The sequence below is a fragment of the Sminthopsis crassicaudata genome, chromosome 2, assembly GCF_048593235.1.
Source record: "Sminthopsis crassicaudata isolate SCR6 chromosome 2, ASM4859323v1, whole genome shotgun sequence".
Lineage (NCBI taxonomy): Eukaryota > Metazoa > Chordata > Mammalia > Dasyuromorphia > Dasyuridae > Sminthopsis > Sminthopsis crassicaudata.
Window position 1 is genome coordinate 325348573 of NC_133618.1, and position 22872 is coordinate 325371444.

Sequence of the window (22872 nt, forward strand, 5' to 3'; positions counted from 1 at the left end):
ATTCTCTCTGGAGACAAATCTGAAAATGTGCAGGACTTGCTGTTGTTGGATGTGACTCCTCTTTCCCTTCCAATTGGAAACTGCTGGAGGAGTTATGACAGTTCTGATCAAACGTAATACCACCATCCCCACCAAGCAGACACAGGCCTTTACCACCTATTCTGACACCCAGTCTGGTGTGCTTATTCAGGTTTATGAAGGTGAGAGAGCAATGACAAAGGATAACAACCTGCTTGGCAAGTTTGAGCTCACAGGAATCCTCCCAGCACCCAGAGGTATTCCTCAGAATGAAGTAACATTTGACATTGATGCAAATGGCATCCTTAATGTTTCTGCTATGGATGAGAGCACAGGCAAGGAGAACAAGATCACCATCACAAATGACAAAGGTCGTCTGAGCAAAGAAGGCATTGAACGTATGGTCTAGAAGGCTGAGAAATACAAGGCTGAGGATGAGAAGCAGGTTTCTTCCAAGAATTCTCTTGAATTTTATGTCTTCAACGTGAAGGCTACTGTGGAAGATGAAAAACTGCAGGGCAAAATTGGTGATGAAGATAAACAAAAGATTCTTGACAAATGTAATGAAATAATCAACTGGCTGGATAAGAACCAGACTGCTGAAAAGGAAGAATTCGAGCATCAGCAAAAAGAACTGGAGAAGGTCTGCAACCCCATCATCACTAAGCTGTACCAGAGTGCAGGGGGTATACAAGGAGGCATGCCTTGTGTGTTCCCTGGGGGTAGAGCATCCCCATTTAGAGATGTTTCTTCTGGACCCACCATTGAAGAAGTTGACTAAGTGCACCAGGAGAAAAAGCATTCCACACAGCTTTCCAAAAATTGAAGGACTCAAATTTATAGCCAAGGCAGTAGCAATTTAAAAACTAACATTTAAGCTACTGTGTAAATCTAGGCATTCTGAATACTTGAATGTGTGCAGAGGGAAAAGTTAAACAACATTGCACTTTATCAGTACTGTAATAAACATGTGGAAATGCAGTTCTTGTCCTGGAGAATAAAATCTATTTAAATTGGCACCATTAAAAAAAAAGGAATTACTTTGTCTAACTTTATGCCAATAAATTTGATAACCTAAGTAAAATGGAGGAATACCTACAAAAATACAGATTGCCCGGAGGAAGCAAATTGCTTAAATGGTCCTATTTCAGAAAAAGAAATAGAACAAGGCTATTAATTGACTCCCTAAGAAAAAAATCCCTAGGACCAGATGGGTTTACATATGAATCCTACCAAACATTTAAAGAACAATTAACTCAAATACTATATAAATTATTTGAAAAAATAGGGAATGAAGGACTCCTACCAAATTCCTTTTATGATATAGACATGGTACTGATACCTAAATCAGGTAGGACAAAAGCAGAAAAAGAAAACTATAGACCAATCTCCTTAATGAATAATGATGCATAAATCGTAAATAAAATATTAGCAAAGAGATTACAGAAAATCATCCCCAGGATAATACACCATGACCAAATAGGATTTATAACAGGAATGCAGGCCTGGTTCAATATTAGAAAAACCATTAGCATAATTGACTATATCAATAACCAAATTAGCAAAATCCATATGATTATATAAATAAATGCAGAAAAAGCATTTGATAAAATCCAACACCCATTCCTATTAAAAACCCTAGAGACCATATGAATAAATGGACTTTTCCTTAAAATAGTAATATCTATTTAAAACCATTAGTAAGCATCATATGTAAAGGGTATAAAAGGAACCATGCCCAATAAGATCAGGAATGAAACAAAGTTGCCCACTATCACCATTATTATTTAATATTGTATTAGAAATGCTAGCTTTAGCGATAAGAGATGAAAAAGAGATTAAAGGAATTAGAGTAGGTAATGAGGAAACCAAATTATCACTTTTTCATATGATATGATGGTATACTTATAAAGAACTTCAGAGAATCAACTAAAAAGTTATTAGAAAATAATCCACAACTTTAGAAAAGTTGCAGGATACAAAATAAATCCACATAAATCATTAGCATTTTTATACATCACTAACAAAATCCAACAGCAAGAGATACAAAAAGAAATTCCATTTAAAATAATCATTGATATGTATATATTGTATAAAATATTTGGGAATCTATCTGCCAAGGGAAAATCAGGAATTATATGAGCAAAACTACAAAACACTTTTCAAACAAATAAAGTTAGATCTATACAATTGGAAAAATGTCAAATGCTCTTGGATAGGTCGAGCGAATATAATAAAGATGACAATACTATCTATATTAATATATTTATTTAGTACTATACCAATCAAACTCCCAAGAAACTATTTTACTAACCTAAAAAAAAATAACAAAATTCATCTGGAAGACAAAAGGTCAAGAATTTCAAGGGAACTAATGAAAAAAAAATCAAATGAAGGTGTCCTAGCTGTACCAGATCTAAAACTATATTATAAAGAAGCAGTCATCAAAACCATTTGATACTGGCTAAGAAATAGACCAGTTGATCAGTGGAATAAGTTAGGTTCACAGGACAAAATAGTCAATAACTGTAGCAATCTAGTGTTTGGCAAATCCAAAGACCCCAGCTTTTGGGATAAGAATTCACTATTTGACAAAAACTGCTGGGAAAATTGGAAACTGGTATGACAGAAAAAATTGGCATTAACCCACACTTAACACCATATATCAAGATAAGGTCAAAATGGATTCATGATCTAGGCATAAAAATGATATTGTAAATAAATTAGAAGAATATAAAATAAGTTTACTTCTCAGACCTGTGGAGGAGGAAGGAATTTGTGACCAAAGAAGAACTAGAGATCATTACTGATCACAAAATAAATTATTTTGATTATATTAAATTAAAAAGTTTTGTACAAACAAAACTAATGCAGACAAAATTAGAAGGGAAGCAATAAAGTAGGAAAACATTTTTTTACATCAAAGGTTCTGAAAAAGGCCTCATTTCCAAAATACATAGAGAATTGACTCTAATTTATAAGAAATCAAGCCATTCTCCATTTGATAAATGGTCAAAGGATATGAACAATTTTCAGATGAAGAAATTGAAACTATTTCTAGTCATGAAAAGGTGCTCCAAATCATTATTGATCAGAGAAATGCAAATTAAGAGAACTCTGAGATATCACTACACACCTCTCAGATTGGCTAAGATGACAGCAAAAGATAACAGTGAATGTTGGTGGGATGTGAGAAAATTGGAGCATTGATACATTGTTGGTGGAATCCAACCATTCTGGAAGGCAATTTGGAACTATGCTCAAAAAGTTATCAAACTGTGCATACCTTTTGACTTAGCAGTGTTACTACTGGGCTTATATCCCAAAGAGATCTTAAAAGAGGGAGAGGGGCCCACATCTGCATAAATGTTTGACAGCCCTTTTTGTCGTGGCTAGAAACTTTAAACTAAGTGGATACCCATCAATTGGAGAATGACTGAATAAATGATGGTACATGAATGTTATAAAATATAACGTTCTGTAAGAAACGACCAGCAGAATGATTTCATAGAGGCCTGGAGAGACTTGCATGAACTGATGCTAAGTGAAATGAGCAGAACCAGGAGATCATTATATACTTCAACAAGAAGACTATACAATGATCAATTCTGATGGACATGACTGTCTTCAACAATGAGTTGATTCAGACCAGTTCCAGTTATTCAGTAATGAAGAGAGCCATCTACATCCAGGGAGAGGACTGTGGGAACTGAATGTGGACCACAACATAGCATTTTCACTTTTTCTAGTGGTGTTTGCTTGCATTTTTGTTTTACTTTTCAGGATTTTTTTTTCTTTCTAGATCCGATCTTTCTTGCACAGCAAGATAAATGTATGGATATGTATACATATGTTGAATTTATCATATATTTTAACATATTTAACATCTATTGGACTATCTGCCATCTAGAGGAGGGAGTGGGGGAAAGGAAGGGAAAATTTAGAACACAAAGTTTTGCAAGAGTCAATATTAAAGAATTACCTATGCATATTTTTTGTAAATAAAAAACTATAATAAAAAATAAATTAAAAATATATTATGTAATATTATAGGATAGATAGGGTAAGGTAGAGTTGGGTAACATTGAGCAAAGTACAGGTACAGTAAGGTATTGGAGTGTATTATAATTTGTCATAATATAACTTGGAATGATGTGATATGATACATAATTAGATATGACATTATAAAACATGAAGTGGTATTATTATATGATGTGATTTATGTGATATGATATGCTATTGTATAATATGACATGGTAATAATAGTCAAATATACTTTCTTTAACAAAGACCTAAACTCAGTAGATCACGTTTTTAGGCTTTTTTTCTTCCTTTTTATTGCCAACGACTTTACATGTAACCTTCCTTAAGTATATTTTACAAATATAAAATTTATAAATTTACAAAAATTGTAAATTACTGAAAATTGTCACCATGGAACTATGTAATCATAGAACAGGAAAAAAATATTTTCCAAATTAAATCAATATATATTTTAATATTTGTTGATTCTAATACAAAAATGGTCTAGGAAAAGATAAATAACATCATGTTGGAAAACGTAGTCCAGGATTTTAAAATAGAAGAAACTTCTATTTTCTATTTTCTAAAACTTCCAGATGATAACAAAGCCTTATACTCACATATTATTTTTTCTCCTCTATTGTCTTTTTTATTATAACTTTTTATTTACAAGATATATGCATGGGTAATTTTTCAGCATTAACAATTGCAAGACCTATTGTTCCAACTTTTCCCTTTCTTCCCCCCACCTCCTCCCCCAGATGGCAGGTTGACCAATACATGTTAAATATGTTAAAGTACAAGTTAAATACAATATATGTATACATGTCCAAGCAGTTACTTTGCTGTACAAAAAGAATCAGACTTTGAAATAGTGTACAATTAGCCTGTGAAGGAAATAAAAAATGCAGGCAGACAAAAATAGAGGGATTGGAAATTCTATGTAGTGGTTCATAGTCATTTCCCAGAGTTCTTTTGCTAGGTGTAGCTGGTTCAATTCATTACTGCTCTATTGGAATTGATTGTACACCCATATATTATGAATATTTTCTTCAAGAAGAGAATTATAAAGTACTAGATGTGACAAGCATCAAATAACATCACAAAAAAAATTGATTTTGTTTAAACTGACAGAAAACTAGTATTTACCAATACAGGAATCATTCCCAAAGCAGCCAACAGTACTGACTTGTTAGATAGAAGTAAAAAGTAATATCAAATTAGATAAAGCATAAAAGTGACCAGAAATGGAGATAAAATCATCCAGTTCTATTTAAGTATGCTATTGATGCTCCCAAAGGGAAAATAGAAGAGCAAACATCAGTAAAAGAGACATGGAAGAGAGAAATCTGTGTTGCTAGAATGAAGATAGTAACCAAATATGGTTATGTGTCTTTTGAGCCTTCTCTAGGAAAGTCATTGCTTTTTGTATAAAAAAGGAACATGATATGTGAATATCAAAACACTTTTTTCACCATAATATCTCTCCACTCCTTTTTTGTTTGAAAAGGGGAGTCCTGAGAAGATTTGCCTGTGAAGAAGGCTGTATTAAAATCTAAAAACTAAAATTATTTTCTAACCATAAATTAGATGGTTGCTGAATAAAGAAACTCATTGGAATGAAGTAATGAAAACAGCAAACTTCAAAGAATAGGCCTGGCTTGTATTTTTATAAATTTGAGTCAGTTCTCTATTTTAGAAATGAAGCCTTAATCAGAAACACTTGATGTAAAAATTTTCCCCAGCTTTCTGCTTTCTGCTTTCTGCTTCCCTTCTAATCTTGTCTGAGATCCCCCACTAGTATAGCTTTGCTATCTGTTTCTTCTTGAAACTCATTAACTTAAAGAAATTTGGATGTTACCCTTTAGCAAGATTGTTTCCTTATCTTTTAAAAATAGATTTATTTTTGCTTTTGCTTGATCTAAGATCAGGATCACAAGCCCTCCTTTTTTTTTTTTTTACATCAGCTGAAGAATAATAGATTCTGCTCTAGCCTTTTACCTTTTCTCTGTATGTAGCTAGCTATGTTTCAAATGTATTTGTTGTAAACAACATATTGTAGGATTCTGATTTTCATCCACTTTGCTATCTGCTTCTATTTTATGGGAGAGTTTATCCCATTTACATTCACAGTTAAAATTAACTCTCTATTTCCTGCCATCCTATTTTTCTCAAGTTACAATTTTCTCTCTCTTTTACTCCTTTCCCTCTTCACCAGTATTTTATTTATGATATCCTCCTCCCTCAATCTTTTTTTCCTCCTCCTTTTTTCAATCCCTCCTCCTATTCCTTTCCCTTTTTACTTCTGCCCTCCCTTTTACCAGCCTTCCCTTTTTCTTTCCTCTTTTCCCTCTATATCCCTAAAGAGTGAGATAAATTTCTATACCAAACTCAGTATATATGATATTCTCTCTTTGAGCTAATATGATGGAGATTAAGGTTCAAACAATGGTCATTCCCTCATTAATAAGTCTTTTGTGCCTCTTCATGTGACAATTTATCTCCTTTCCTTTTTTCCTCAGTATAATCCTTTTCCACTCCTAATTTATTTTTTATATCATCACATTAAAGTCAATTAATACCTAAATTCTCTAAGGATACATCCTCTTCTAACTGCCCTGACAAAGGTACAGTTCTCAAGTGTCTCAATTACCATCTTCCCATATAGGAATGCAAATATTTAAAATTTTAAAAACCATCATTTTTTTTCTTCCTTTTTTTACTTTCTTATGTGTCTCCAGAGTCTTGCTTTTGAAGATCAAATTTTCTGTTCAGTTCTAGTCTTTTTTATAAAAATTGATTGAAAATCCCCTATTTCATTGAATGTTCATCTTTTCCCCCTGAAAGATAAGGCTTAGTTTTGCTGGGTAGTTGATTCTTTGTTGTAGTCCAATCTCCTTTGCCTTCCAGAATATCATATTTCAGACCTTTCAATCCTTTAAAGTAGAAGCTTCTAGGTCTTGGGAAATCCTGATTGTGGCTTCTCAAGATTTGAATTGTTTCTTTCTGGCTTCTTGCAGTTTGATCTCCTTGATTTGATAATTTGATAATTTTGAAATTTAGCTACAATATTTCATAGAGTTTGATTTTGGTGTCTCTTTCAGATGATCAATGGGTTCTTTCAATGATTATTTTGCCCCCTGATTCTAGGATATCAGAGCAATTTTCCTTGATTTTTCAAAAGAGGTTTTGCAGGCTCTTTTTTTCATGTTAGTTCAGTAACTCTTAGGTTGTGTTTCCTGAATCTATTTTCCTAGTCACTTGTTTTTTTAATGAAGTATTTTTTTCTTTTTTTTTTTTCTTTTTTTGTTTTGCTTGACTGATTCTTGATGTGTCATTGAATAATTCACATTTGTCCAATTCTGATTTTGATTTAATTATTTTCTTAATTAGCTTTTTAAAAGTCCTTTTGCATTTGGCCAGTTGTACTTTAAAGGAGTTGTTTTGTGCTGTGGATTTGTTCTCTTTTTCCATTTCACTAATTCTGTTTTGAAGGAGTTGTTTTCTTTTTCCATTTTGCCAAATCTAGTTTTAAGAAGTTATTTTCTTCAATCAATTTCTATGTTTCCTTTTCTAAACTCTTTCTAAACTCTTCAAAGCTCTCATTTCTTTTTCCCATTTTCTTCTCTCTTTTTGAACTCTTCCAAGAGAGCCTTTTTGAGCTTGATACCAGTTCCATAGCTTCCTTTAAGGCTTCACCTGGAGGCATTTTGTCTTTGCTGTCCCCTTCTGGGGTTTATGTTCTTTTCTTCCCTGTCTCCTTAGTAGCTCTCTACGGTCAGAGATCTTTTTGCTTTTTTGCTCATTTTTAAAGGTTGATGTCTACCCCTCAGCACAGGGGAAGATTGTCCAGAGCTTCCTCTTCAGGGTGACAGGAGATTCTCAATGACTCTGCTGGGGCCAATGGTGCTGCAGGCTTCCCCACTGCACTGGCTGGGCCACATTCTATCTGTTATGCTGGTGTTTACAGACTCACTATTTGCCTTCTGTAGTTGCATTGGAAATATTGCATCTAGTCTGTTAAACACTGGCCTTCTGAATCAGGATACTGAAGCAGGACACTGCTGTATTTTGTCTAAGAGCCTCCAGCTAAATTCCCTATGCTGGGCCTCTCTACCTTGAGCCTTCCAGTGCTGCACTTGTGCTGGGCCATGTTTCACTCTGCCCAATTGAGACAGATCTTCCTTGAAGTCTTTTCAAGATATGTTGTTCTGGAATATTTGTGGATTCTGTCATTCCAAGTCCATTCAGAGGCTTGATCTGGTGTTCTTTTTGAGAGAAGCCTGAACAAACTCAGGCAAAATTCTGTCTACATGCCTATTCTGCATTATCTTGGCTCCCCCAAAGGATTTCAGTAATCACCTAGTCCAACTCCTCATTTGATAGATGAGAAAACTTAAACTCAAATAAATTAAGGGATTTTTTTTTTTCAAATATCACAAAGATAAGTTTTAAACCCAATTCTTCTTATTCCACAGACTTTCCACTTTTAGTATCTCCTGTACACATCAGAACTTTTGCTGAGAGGGGGCAGCTAGGTGGCACAATGGATAGAGCACCAGCCCTGAATTCAGGACGACTCGAGTTCAAATCTGGTCTCAGACACTTAACACTTCTTAGCTGTGTGACCCTGGGCAAGTCACTTAACCCCAGCCTCAGGGGGGGAAAAAAAAACTTTTGCTGAGGCGAGACACCCAACATTCTCTTTAATATCCCACCTTCATCCTGAACTACTGAACAGAATTATTCAGATTTCCCATGTGCCATTCCTTAGAATACTTAGAAAAGGAGCCAACTTCAACCCAAGACATGCATGTGTCAGAGAAAATCCTGATCACAGAAATGTAAATAAATAAGCAGAATATTATCAAAATATATTATTACGTTATTTTAAGATGTTCACTTAGAAACAACACAGGAAGTCTCTCAAAAGGTGTTATGAAGACTTTCTCTCCTCTTCACGGATAGGTTCTCAATAAATTTATTAAGATGATCTAAGCACTACTGAAGAAAAATTTGGAACTATGCCCAAATAGCTATAAAACTATGCATACCTTTGATCCAACAATACCACTACAAGATCTATATCTCCAATATATCAAAGGGGAAAGGATCTGCCTATATAAAAATTTTGTGGTGACAGAGAATTGGATATTGAGGGGATACCCATCAGTTGAGGAATGACTGAACAAGTTCTGGTATATGATTGTGAGGGAATACTGTTGTGCTATAAGAAATGATAAACAGGATGGTTTCAGAAAAATCTGGGAAGTCTTATATTAACTGATACAAAGTGAAGTAAGCAGACCCAGGAGAACATTCTATACAGTAACAGCAATATTGTAACTGTGATCAACTGTGAAAGATTTAGATACTCTAATTAAGACAATGATCCAAGACAGTTCCAAAGAACCCATGATAAAAAATGCCTTCCATTTCCAAAGAGAGACCTAATAACCTCTAAGTGTGGGGTAAAGTATGTTTTTTTCACTTTCTTTAAAAGAAATTATGAAAAGATCTTAAACTCCTCAAAGGTAACATTTCATCTTTGTGTCTCAAGTAAGTTGTCCTGCTTTGTATGATATTTAGTAACTATTCAGTTAAATTTTATGGAATGTTTATTTTACAAAATGTTTTTCAAATTGTGGGAATTTAGTACATTGTATATTTACTATTTACTTTTTATAAGACATTGTGCTAGATGCTGGATATATAAAGATGAAAAAAAACAAAAACCTTTACATTTCCTAAAGACTATTACAGTCTAATAGAATAAGATGATGTATATAGTAAATGTTGAGGGCTTGAGAAATAATATATAAATTATGACATATGCATCACAGTTAGTTATATAAATAAGAAATTTCATTGGCATATCAATCCAATAATCCTCATAGTCTATTTTGTTAAAAAATATCATGTTCAGACTTGTTAGAATGATTTTTGAAAAATTGTATTGCTATTATACCTTGTTACATAGTTATATCAGTTTTTATTTTGACTATTTTTCCAAGAATCCATTTGCTTCAGATAATTTTAACAAACATTTTTATATTCAATTAGAACATTTCACATAATTTCCATTGTATCTTACACATTTGCAGAATACAATTGTTTTTGTATGATTTCTATCTCATTATGCTACAAAAGTGCTTCTCTTATTAGATACCATTCACATGAAGTAAAAAGCATTATTATCTAGAAGATAACTGAAATTGAAGAAATGTTAGTAAAATGAACATACTCAATCCATGTTTTAATCTTTTCAGATTCACAAAAAAGAAGCCGTAAGCCTTGCAAACAGTCTCAGTCTATGTGAGTGTCCTAGAATTGAATTTATACAGAAACAAAATAAAGAAGAAAAGAAAAATGCAGTTGATCCAGAAATGTACAGGCACGGTAATGTAAATGAACAGAATTTTAAAACCTTATGGTACTAACATTTTATTTGAGTTACATTTATTTAGAAATTAAAAAACCTCTTAAAAAGCCATTATCTTTTGTTCTTATTTATACTTTTTCAACTATGAGATTTCTTTTCTATTTAAATATGATTTAAATGGATTGAACTTCATTTCAATATTTCATCAAATTTAAATAAAATTCAATATATTGCTTTAATTCATTTTAAAAATAAGACATAAATGGGCAAGAGGAAATAAAATGAACATATTCCAAATGTTTTGGGAGAAAGGGCATCTTAGACCATGGCCTAATAAAGTACACAATAAAAAATCATACTTAGGTGACCAGATGAGCTAAATTTTGATGACATTTAGAATCACCTATGACACTATATAGATAACATACAGGTCACCACAGCGACCCTGTTTCTTTCTTCATAGTCCTAGATATAAACATGGACAAAGTTGAAGTGATAGTATTTACTTGAGGAATTGGCAAACTTTGACATAATTCTAAGTTTTTATTGTCATAGCCCATGAAACAATTCTCCAGTTTTCGCCTGTTTTCCATAGCTTGGGATCTGAGAAAAGCAATCTGCAAACCATTCTTTAAAAGTCTAAGGGAAAACTTTAAGGCCACTATTGTCTGGAATTCTTAATCTAAGATTGAGTCTAGGAACTGATTAAGAGATGTGATGAGTAAATTCTGATTATATTATTCCCCCTTTTATTATCTCACATTCTCTGAGGTTTTGCCTATTCATTCTGGCCCCTTTTTATCTAAATTTTGTAAGATTAGGAAAAGTAGTCTTTATTCTTCATTTATTTATTCTTTTTGTTCTGCTCAGGCATTCTGAACTAAGCTGGACTACTTGTATTTTATATTCTTTATCCAGTCACTGCATAGCCAAAAAATCAAATGTTTCATACTTTTTTTAAACCCAGAGAATTATATTTTCTTGAGATAACATTATTAACTGCTATTTATTTTTCCCATATTTCCTCACTTTTATCACAGTAAGAGAGAATCAATGGTCTTTAATACAGATACATATAGTACTTATTATATTATTATTATTTTATATCCCACAAACTCCCAACTTTGTCCCAGGGAATAAAATACATAGTAATGATTTGCCTGGATCCATAATTTGTGTAATGACTCAAAAGTAATTCCCATTTGGAGGAGAAATTAACCCAATGAATAAAAATTTTTACAAATTTTTATTATATTTTTAAGATAAAGTATTCCTAAATCTTTTTGTTCTCATTGATTATTTTTGAAAATCTTTTGAGTTATCCAGTCATGGGAAACTTTGCAAAAATGCTATTTAATAAGCATGAGCAACAAAACTCTATTGTGAAATAATTATTATATACTGAGTAAAAGTATTCATGTTTTTCCACATTTAGGCATACTCTTAATGACAAAAGTTTTTCTTGGACATAGCATTCAAGCTCGTGAACAGGATCCCATCTGTAAAGTCAACTATCCAATGTATAATTCAGTATACATGCCTCGGAAATGTTTACTAAGTATGTCTGCCATCATGAGTATCATGATTTCATCTTTCTTAGTACTATATATTTGTGTTTAGTTTGATGTATTTAATTTCTTTAATTCCAACTTTTCACAGAACTTATTTTTCCATAAAAAATAGCTCTATGACTATATGTGAACTTCAACCCTTTTCCCCTCCTCTTTCCCTATCTCTCTTCTCCCCAGTTATTACATGTATGCAATAAGACATGTACAAGCATGGATTGTGAGGAGAAAGGAATGCCAAAACCATTGTTTGAAGTAATAAAGAGTTTGATGTTGTATTGTACTTTGTACAATAGCAAAGTAGCAAAAAAGATATGAAGAATTGAAAAGAAAAGTAAAAAGATATAGAGTATAAGCAAGAAAAAAGTAAAGCCATTTTTAAAAAAAATATGTGAATAAAATAACATTAATCATAGTGGTAATAAAAATGACTAGAGTTATAGAGGATTAGAAAATACTGTAAAATTAAGTGCTGTCTGTGGAGGTTGGGAGAATTGGTGAAGAGACTATGTTTGCATTTAAGATTTTTTTGCTATTATTGGAAAAATTAAAATGGAAAAATCTATTCTCTTTTGAAATTGTGATCTTTTTTACCTTAGGCTCCTTTATATCACACAAAAATTGTAACTGCAACCTTCGGCAGAGCAAGTGGTTTGTGTTTGATCATGATCTTGTCTTGCCAGAGTATATCATTGAATTTGAGTATATAACATTGGTATGTGTGTTTCTGTTTGTTTTCAAATGCAATAGAACTCTTTTGGGGATACTTAACTAAACTAACAAAAATTTTGGGCTGTTGGTATGACATGCATAGTTGTTTTTCAAGGATGTGATTTTATCTCTCTATTATACCTGACTCAGCATAATAATTAGTTATGATAATAGGATTCCCTTGCCATTGTTATGAGTAAACAATGGGAAGAAAATGTGGAAATTAGTAACTAAACCTCAGCATCATTTGTTGATTTTTTCATTCATTTTGATTCTTAATGATTTGTTGATTTATATTGTTGAGTTCCATGATTCTCATAATTAAAAGTATTGTTACCCAGAAGTAAAAATTCCCTTCTTTTATATCGCTATTGTTAATGGTAACTGATATTTATATAGCATTTTGAGATTTACAAAATTTTTTTTTTGGTTTTTTTGGCTTTTTGCTATGACAATTGGGATTAAGTGACTTGCCCAGGGTTACGCAGGTAGGAAGTGTTAAGTGTCTGAGGTCAGATTTGAACTCAGGTCCTCCTGACTTCAGGGCTGGTGCTCTATCCACTGCGCCACTTAGCTGCCCCTACAAAATATTTTTAATCTATTATTTAAGCCTCCTAATAACTCTTCAGATGTACTACAGGCGTCATCCTAATTTTAGAGATGAAGAAACTGAGGCTCATTATTTTAAATGACTTACTATGCCATTATTAAAAACTTAATTTTGTCTTTCAATTTCTTTCATCTGTTGAAAAAATAGTACTTTTCCCACATATAAATATTTTTAATAAATATTCTTTGCTTAGGTCAAGACTCATTCTTTATTTTCTACACTCAACAATATTATGGCAGAAGGAGCAAAAAAAAGTGTGGATGGGTCAATATTGTCTCATGACTTGAAAATTGATGAAGACGTTATAGATATGGAGCCCAGGTTAAAGTCTAGAACAAAACTTAATAATTTGGATGAAAAAGCAATATTTTCATTTGCCAAGACTAATATTTGCAGCCAAATACTCGTAAGTATTATTAAAAAATTTAAGTGGAGTCTAGAACTTGGAATCAGCTTCTGACATTTGAATCTTCTATTCATCTCCTTATTCTTTCTTGTTATATTTTTGGTTACATTTATCTAGCTCTGAGAAGGGAAAATTGAGATTCCTCCTAGTAAAATTTTACTGTCTATTTCCTCCTGTAATTCTTTCATTTCCTGTAATTTCCTTTAAAAATTTAGATGTATACTGTTTGATGTATATGTGTTTAGTATTGCTATTACTTCATTGTATATGGCACCTTTTTATTTTTTCAAAATGTAGCTTCTCTGGTTATCTCTTTTGATTTATTTTTGGTTTTGCTTTGTCTGAGATCATTATTGCTACCTCTGCCTTTTTAACTTCAGATAAACCATAAAAATTCTGCTCCAACCATTTTAACTCTCTGTGTGTCTCTTTGTTTCAAATATGTTTCTTGTAAACAATATATTATTAGATTCTGGTTTTTAAGTAGTTCTGCTATCCATTTCTATTTTACATGGGTTCACCTCATTTACATTCACAGTTATAATAACTGTTATTTCCCACCATTCTATTTTCACCCCCAAATTGCCTTTCTTCGTACTCTTATCTTTTCTCGAAAGTCTGTTTTGCTCCTTTGGGCCCTATAATGCAACTTGAGCAAGTTATAGCACCTTTCTGCCTTACACTTAAGAAAAGGACCTCCACTGTACCGTGACCCACCACCACAGGTTTTCCTTTTCTGGGACCAGGTCTCCTGCTCCCCTGAAGTGACAAGCACCAGTTTGCTGGTGTTCTTTTCACTCTGGGACTGCAAGTGGGAATTGTGTATGGACAGTGCAGCAAGGATTTACACTCAGTGCCAGAAAGTAGTCTCCCTTATGGTTTGTGTACTGAGAATTCCTGACGTTGCTACCTAATAGATTCAGTAGCCTGATTTAAGAATCCTTTATATCATTATTTTTTTCAATGATAATTAATAATAATGAATTATATGTAATCAGTATTGATCCTTAATAATGATACTTTAGGAGATGAAATTGGAAAGTGCTACTGTGCCTACTAAAGAAAGCTATGTTGGAGGTGACACAATTTTGTTAGCACCTAATGTTGATTTTCATGATATCTCAAAAAACAGATTCAGAACAAATAAAAAGGACCACAACTGTCAGGATTACGTCTTTAAAAAATATGAATAAAAATTCATTAATAAGTAAAAGAATAGCTTAAATTAATTTAGTTCCTAGGTTTATAAAATCATACTTTGGTATATACATATACATTACTATATATGTATTTATAATGACCTATAATTTTATTTAGATGTAACTTGCCTTTACAATCAGAGATTGTAAGGGCCCTTTAAATGGGTGGACACAGTGCATCGGGAGTTTTGAGTCCCCCAGGAAGTCATCTCTGTGGATATTAGGACTGCCTTGTAGGTGGGATCTTGGCCACATTGAGATTGCTTTGTAATGGGTGACAGCTCTCTCACTGGTTGACTGTGTGTGTGACCTCACAGGCCCTTTATAATCCCACTGCAGACAGCAGTCGCTCTTTTTAACCTGGCGCTCTTTAACCTGGCTCCCTGAGCCAAGTGGATGGATAGCTAAGAGAGGTAAGGAGTTTGGTAGTGAACATGTGGGTCTTCTGACCAGGTGTTCACTCGGGAACCAACAAGTCAGGGTATCAGTCAGGGCATTATGTGAGTAGGTATAATAAATTCTTTTAAGATTACATGTGGCTGTTCTTGAGTGCACTACTGGTTATTAAATTATAGATTCAAGAGATCGTGGCCAGAGACCTTTGAAGCCCTCAGATGAGGCGAGCCGGGTAGAGTTGACACTGCAAAGGTCAGTGGTCAAAGGTACTCTGTTGGGCCTAGGACAGACTGATAATAGTAACAGCCAGGAGTGCATGTTACAAGAGATTACAGACACAATATGCTGTGATTTATGGTTTCTGTGAATTACTTAACTTCCAAAATTGATTTCTTGATTCCATCCGTATGTATGCTGAATGTGAATCACAAACTTCTTATCTTGTATACTTTCTTATCCATACCTAAGTCTTATCCACATTTCCCCATAAACCTTCTGCAGAATTCTAAGCCAACTTAGCAGGGGGTCTTCCTTTAGATCTCTTCTCATTTTGAAGATACCATTAAACAAGCAAACTGCTCATTGATTATCCCTTGATCTCATTTTTAATCTACCTAATATTTAATCAAATCATATGTTTCTCAGACTACATCTTTTTCTCATTGCTTTCTGTGCTTAACCCTTCCTTAGTGATACATTAAAAATTATTGCCATACAGGAGGATTCTGGGAAAAGGGTGGAGTAAGTCAGTGAATTTCAAGCTCTCCAGATTTTCCCCACAAACAGAATAAATTTGTGCTTTGAGGCAAATATAGACTGGTGAAAAATCAAGAAGCCTTGGGATAGAATAGATGATCCTCCAGGTATAACCTCCTGGCATAATCTAAAGAAAGATCCCAAGTCAGAATTAACCCGCTTGAGGTGCAAATATCTCCAGGCTAGCTCCAGAGAGGCCCTTGTAGCTAGAAGCACAGAAATTTTCACCTCCCAGATTGCATACCTGTTGTGTGGAATAGGATGGGGTACTGACAAAGACTAAGGGAACCTCTCCTGATTAGGAATGCCAGGTCCAGCTGTGCTGCAGAAACATGGCCTTGGGCAAGAAAGAACACACACATGAGGGCAGAAGCAGTAGGTCAGCACTTACAGGAGGGTGGAGCTTTTGATTTGGGGTTCCAGGTCAGAGGGGAGAGCTGAAGTGAAACTAGAGATACCATCCCCTCTTATGATTAGAAGTGCTTACATTAATATTTCTCAATTTAAAAAAAAAAAAGATAAACCAATAAAGAACCCATAGAAACTTAATATGGGAATAGGGAAGACTGTGGTTCATCTTCAGAGGAGCATACTAAAGTTAAAAAAAAAAAAACAAAAAAAACTTCTAGTCCAAAGATGAACATTAAATGGCTCCCTGCCCAGAGAGAATTTAAAAGAACTCAAAAAAAATTTAAAAAATCTAATGAGATACATATAGGAAAAACTAAAAATAAATAAATTAAAAACCATTGGAGAAAATCAGTATTATGGGGAAAAAATGTTATTAGCTGGAAAAGGAGATCCAGAGTCTTAAGGACAAAAATAACTCTTTAAAATTAGAATTGAGAAAGGGGAAATCAGTGAAGCTGTAAGAGACCATGAAATAATAAAAAGAATATAAAGAATGAAAAAATAGAAAAGAATGTGAAACATCTTATAAAAAAACAACAGATCTGGAAAATAGATCAAGAAGAGAAAATATAAAAATAATTGGACTACTTGAAAGCTGTGACCAAAAAAAGAATCTTGATACAATAATGCAAGAAATAATCCAAGAAAACTGTTCTGAAATGATAGAATGATGAATGGAAAGTAGAAATAGGAAAAAAAAAAGATCACCACTTCAAAGAGAGCCTTTGTGAAAAACACATAGAAATATTAGTTGCCAAATTTCAAACCCACAGATTTAAAGAGAAATTTTTGCAACAAACAAAAAAATTCAAATATATTGGAGCTACAATTAGAATTGTTCAGGACTTAGCAGCAGGCACACTTAAAGATCGCAGCTCCTGGAATCTTATCTACTTAAATCAAAAGAACTAGACCTGATTATGAACCTTCTATTGATGAGATTTTTATGACTGCATTTGAACTGGAACTCAACTGTAAGATAGCACATTTTGGGGCCTATTATTACAAACTTTAAATTTTAATAGCCCTTGCCAGAACTTTTACTTCATTAGCATAGCCTTTGACAACTCAACTCTTTCATGAAATAATTGCTTCATTTATTTATACTTATTTATACTTTGTCTCTACTTAGGTTTTTAGCTTTTGTGTCTCTATCAAGCAAGTCTTTAGTATTCTCCTCTGTCTAGTCTAAGACTTAATAAAATTACAGCCAAAAGCTACTTAGTGAGCTCATCAGAGATTTTCACCAGCATTATCTAATAAATGGAAATTGAATTGAATTTAGTGGGATCTCAGATCTCACCTGCAGGAGCTATATATATCAAGGAACAAAGCCAGTTTCCAACAGATGAGTAGGCAAGGAAACTAAGGTTCTAGGAAACACCGAACAGTAGAAAAGTATAATGAATAGGAATAAGAAGTTTTCACAAGAAGAAATGTAAGCTATCAGTTATATATAGTTGCACCAAATCACTAATAATGAAGGAATATAAACTAAAAGAACTTTGAGGATCTTCCTCACACCCATTAAATTAACAAAGTTAATAGAAGACAAAAATTTGTTAGCAAAGTAGTGAGAATAGATAAACATTAATGCTTGTTGGGGAAGCTGCAAATTGGTGTAGTAATTTTTTTTTTTTAATTCACATCTCTCAAGAGGTGGGTAATATATTTTATTTTTTTAAATTAATTTTTGTAATTATAACATTTTTTGACAGTACATATGCATAGGTAATTTTTTTTACAACATTATCCCTTGTACTCCCTTCTGTTCTGAATTTTTCCCCTCCTTCCCTCCACCCTCTCCCCTAGATGGCAGGCATTCCCATACATATTAAATATCTTATAGTATATCCTAGGTACAATATATATGTGCAGAACCAAATCTTGTTGTTGTTATTGTTGCAAAGGAAGAATTGTATTCGGAAGGTAAAAATAATCTGGGAAGAAAAACAACAACAAAAAATAATGCTCACAGTTTTGATGTAGTAATTCTTAAAAATCAACTTGGAATCATACCAAAAAATGCACTAAATTGTACATATCATTGGCTCTATCTACAACACTACTAGGCCTATCCCTCAAAAAAGTCCAAATGAAAATTAAAAAACTCATGTGCACAGAATTATACAGAAGAGGACATTTTTGCTTCCAGAAAAGACCCAAAAACATAATGGATTTTTGTCCATTGGAAAGTGATTGTACAATTCTAGTATTTGAATATAACAAAATATTATTGTATCATAAGAATTAAATTGATAGATCTAGAAAAACCTGTGAAGACCTGAGTGAACTGATTGGGAGTGAAGTAAAGAGAACCAGAGCAGAACAATTTATGCAGTTACTACAATAATGTAAAAACAGGGGGGAAACTTTGAAAGACTTTGAATACAGAACTTAATAAATCAAGAACAATGGTCAATTGTGATTACAAAAGATTGATGTTGAAGCATAATTTCTGAGTCTTGTTTAAGATGTAAGACTAAGAGTCCATCATGAAACAATACATATCCAATCTATTATTGTGACAAGTAGCCTAACTAATTTTTATGAAAGAACATTTATTTCAGGGTGAGAGGGAAAATTGGGAATGGAGTTAGTGAGCAGTGATATAAGAAAGGAAGAAAATAAACTGAGTAGAATATTTTCTTTAAAATATATGGAAGAGAGTAGATGAAAATTTGAAAGGGAACATATACAATCAGAGCAAATTTTCATCCAGTTAAATTTTTGACTTCATAATAAAAGTTCAATTTCATATAAAAATACTCTTTTCTGTACTTTGTATAGCAGTGTTAAAAGACATAATATCCTTTTTATCCTACTACTGTTTTCCCAACTGGGTTTCCCAGAATAAAATTCTCTTCTACTCTAAGTAGATTAAAAGTTATATAATTCTTTTTGTCTTTTGATTAGCTCTGGGGCCCCAGCTAAAGATAGTGCTTCTGTACAGATATCTCAATATTTTAAACTGTCTCTGACTCTCTGACGTTTCACCCTTGTCTGCTTCCTCTGATTTGTATTCCCAAAAAGTACAAACCTCCAAAGTAATTGCTAGTGATTACCACTATTTATAAAGAAAAAATAAATTTTAAAATAAAAAAATGCAAGCCAATTTCTCTTAATGCTCAAAGAAAAAAAGATTTCTAACTTGCATAAATAGGTTCAAGGGAGGAATAATGATAGAGCAAGATCATCTTGGAGTCTATAATGGTTTTAGTGACACAGCTTTTCTCCCAACATACCTCAAGCAAGATTGATGCCCACAATCCAGTTCTAGTCTCTTTCATTGCAGTAACTGTCTCGGCCTATATTTTTGATTTCTCAGATCTGTGTGACTTCTTTTATTTTCCCTTTCCCAAGATTCATGCTGTTTCTATTCCTCCTATCAGAAGCTGGATTTTTCTTGGATTCAGTGAAAGGACTTTTAAATTTTGCCCTGAAGCCTAATCCTATCTTTCTCTTTTTGATTCATTCAAAATATTAATTCCCACTTCATAAAGGGATCATCTAGCATTTTATAATTCTCTTTAAGCCTCCTTTCCTGTCTCCCTTTATGTGATTGTCAGTATTAAGACTAACCCTATACTAAAATATTCTTAATTTAATTCTTATTTTAACATGTTTATTAAGTATACAATAATTTTTTTTTTAAAAAAGGATCAAAGGCTTAATGAAGATTGAATAGGTGAGGAAAGGAATTCATCTCTTTAATGTTTTCCTATTGATTTTTTTCACTTTTAAGTTATTGTACTAAATGTATGATACTGTAAAATTATTTTAACATTACCTAATACTTATATAGTTGATAATTTATAATATTTAATACTGTATAATATTTTACACTTTTCATTATTTTTAAATTTTGAGTTCTACCTTTCCTCCATCCATTGTGAAAGCAAAAAATGTGACATCAATTATACATATTAAGCCATGAAAATCATGCAAAATTATACATATTAAATCATTGCATGCTACAAAAGCAAGAAAAAATGAAAAAAAGTATGCTTTAATCTGCATTCAGACTCTGTAGTTCTTTCTTTGGAGGTGGATAACATTTTTCATTATAAGTCCTTCAGAATTGTCTTCAATCACTGTATTGATTAAAATGGCATCATTGCAATATTGCTTTTACTGTGTACAATGTTCTCCTGGTTCTTCTTACTTCACTTTTACATCAGTTTATTTAAATCTTCCCAGTTTTCTTCTAAAACTATCCTGCTTATTATTTTCTTCTGTTGCAATAGTATTCTATCACAATCATATATCACAACTTAACCATTCCATAATTGATGGGCATCCCTCAATTTCCAGTTTTTTGTTACCACAAAGATAGCTGCCATAAATATTTTTAATACTTTTACAATACTTATTTTTTTTTACAATTTTTCTATTTTATAATAGTTTTCTTTTAGTTTTAAAAAAATTAAAGTAGGGTTGTATGACCTTTTCTCAAACCCCACATTCAGTTACCCAACCCTGAATGGGATTATAGCCAACAAGAAGAAGAAAAATTTTTAAAGAAAACAAGAAACTTTGTCCTAGATCACAATAGGGAGACTATAAGGGTAGACATAACTTCTTAAGGGCAAGAATTCACCTAAATTAGATTCTATTTGTAAGGTCTTCTAATTGGATAAGGTCCTGCCCAAGATTGCAGAGCATATACCCAAAGGATGTGGGCAGTCCTGTCTAACAGCAGTGTTCCTTAGAAACTAAGTGAATGACCTGCAAGTTCTGGTTCCTCAATGAGGAAACAGAAAGGAAAAACCTTTTAATTTAATAATTGGTTATTAAAATGATAGAAAAATTACCAATAGAATAAAATTTCTTATAATATTTAATTTTCTTTTTGTTATTGTTCTAGAGTCTGAATCTACATGGAAACAGCTTGAATAAATTGAGGGATCTTTCCAAATTAACAGGAATTCAAAAACTCATCATCAGCTTTAATGAATTTACATGCTTAGATGATGTGTACTATTTGGTAAGAAATCATTCTACTGTTATTATTTTCTTTAAATAAAATTAATCCAAGCCTTTGTAAAAGCTAAATTATGTTTGTAAATGAGATTCTGACAACCAGTTGACTCAATAATGGAGTGCTGAGCTTGGATTCAGGAATACCTGAGATCAGATCCCACCTCAAACACTTAGTACCTGTGTAATCTCAGGCAAGTCTTCTTAACCTTTATATGATCTTCTCCAAAATGAGGGACTTGGATAACATGGCTTCCAAAATCCTTTCAGTTTCTTCATTCCCTTCCTCCCCATTTGTCATGCCCCATCCATTATCTTCTTCATGACTGCTAAATGTTATTTTCATCTCTTTTTTGTATAATCTTTTCTATCTAGACTTCACATGGTAATGCTTACATTCCTTAATATTGTTTTATTTTTCCTTCATATTAACATAGATATCATCTACAAGTGACTGTAAGGAGATTTCAGCAAGTAAATGGAGGTTGTGCATTTGTGTTTCTTGGTGTGTTATTCTATTTTAGCCATACTTGTCATTTCTCACTTTTTTATTCTTTATCATAGACTTGGTTTGAAATTGAGGGAAGATACTAGCAGCTGGGCAGATCATGAAACATTTCGTAGAGACATGATGCTTGAGCAGAACTATAAAAGAAAGTAGGAATTCAATCAACAAATATTTATTAGCACTTAACTCTGTTCTAAGCATGGCGATAGGCATGAGGGACTTAAGTACAAAAAAGAGGTAGATTTGAGGAGGGTGTGCATTCAGGCAGTTTGGGCCAATGCACAGGGACAGATGATTAAATGTTTTGTGTGAGGAGCATCCAGAAATCCAGTTTGGCTGGACTATAGATTATATGAGTGGAGAGTAAGATTGAGTTAGTTTAAAGCAGTAATTTGGAGCTAGACTGTTTAGGCCTTTAAATGCTCAGTGAAGGAGGTTAGACTTCATCTTAGTCATACTAAAAAGACACTGGAGTTTATTGAAAAACAGGGATTAGGGGCTTGGTGTGTTGCTTAAGAATTTCATTTTGGTGACTGTGTAGGATGGATTTGAGGGGAGAGAGGCTGAAAGAAAAGAGTCCAATTAGAAGACTGTTATGTAATTCAAGCAAGAAGCAATGAAGGGCTAAACCAAGCCAGTTATGGGAACTGTCACATAGTCAATAAACTAATATTATGCACCTACAATTGTTCCTAGTGCTGTGCTATGTGCTAGAAATACCAATACAAAAATGGGAAAGATTCCCTCTTTTCAAGGATCTTGACATTAAAACAAGAGAAACAACATACATATGTAAGTAATAAAGATTAAATACAAAATAAATATGTTGTAGTTGGGAAGCAGGGCATTAGCAGTTGGTGGGTGTAATGTGTGGTTGTCTCCAGAAGCTGCTGATCGTTCTCTG

General features: G+C 33.0%; 1 protein-coding gene across 6 annotated transcripts in view; it reads left to right on the top strand.

The window, feature by feature from the left end:
• LRRC9 (leucine rich repeat containing 9) overlaps nt 1-22872 on the top strand; it is a 185843-nt gene that overhangs the window by 51215 nt on the left and 111756 nt on the right. For 5 of the 6 annotated variants that reach the window (XM_074290258.1, XM_074290263.1, XM_074290261.1 and 2 more), the window contains 5 exons: nt 10311-10440; nt 11859-11981; nt 12591-12706; nt 13506-13718; nt 21348-21467. In XM_074290258.1, coding sequence (XP_074146359.1) covers nt 10311-10440; nt 11859-11981; nt 12591-12706; nt 13506-13718; nt 21348-21467 — 702 coding nt within the window. The remainder of the gene's footprint in view (nt 1-10310; nt 10441-11858; nt 11982-12590; nt 12707-13505; nt 13719-21347; nt 21468-22872) is intronic. The other variant, XM_074290259.1, reaches the window with a different exon arrangement.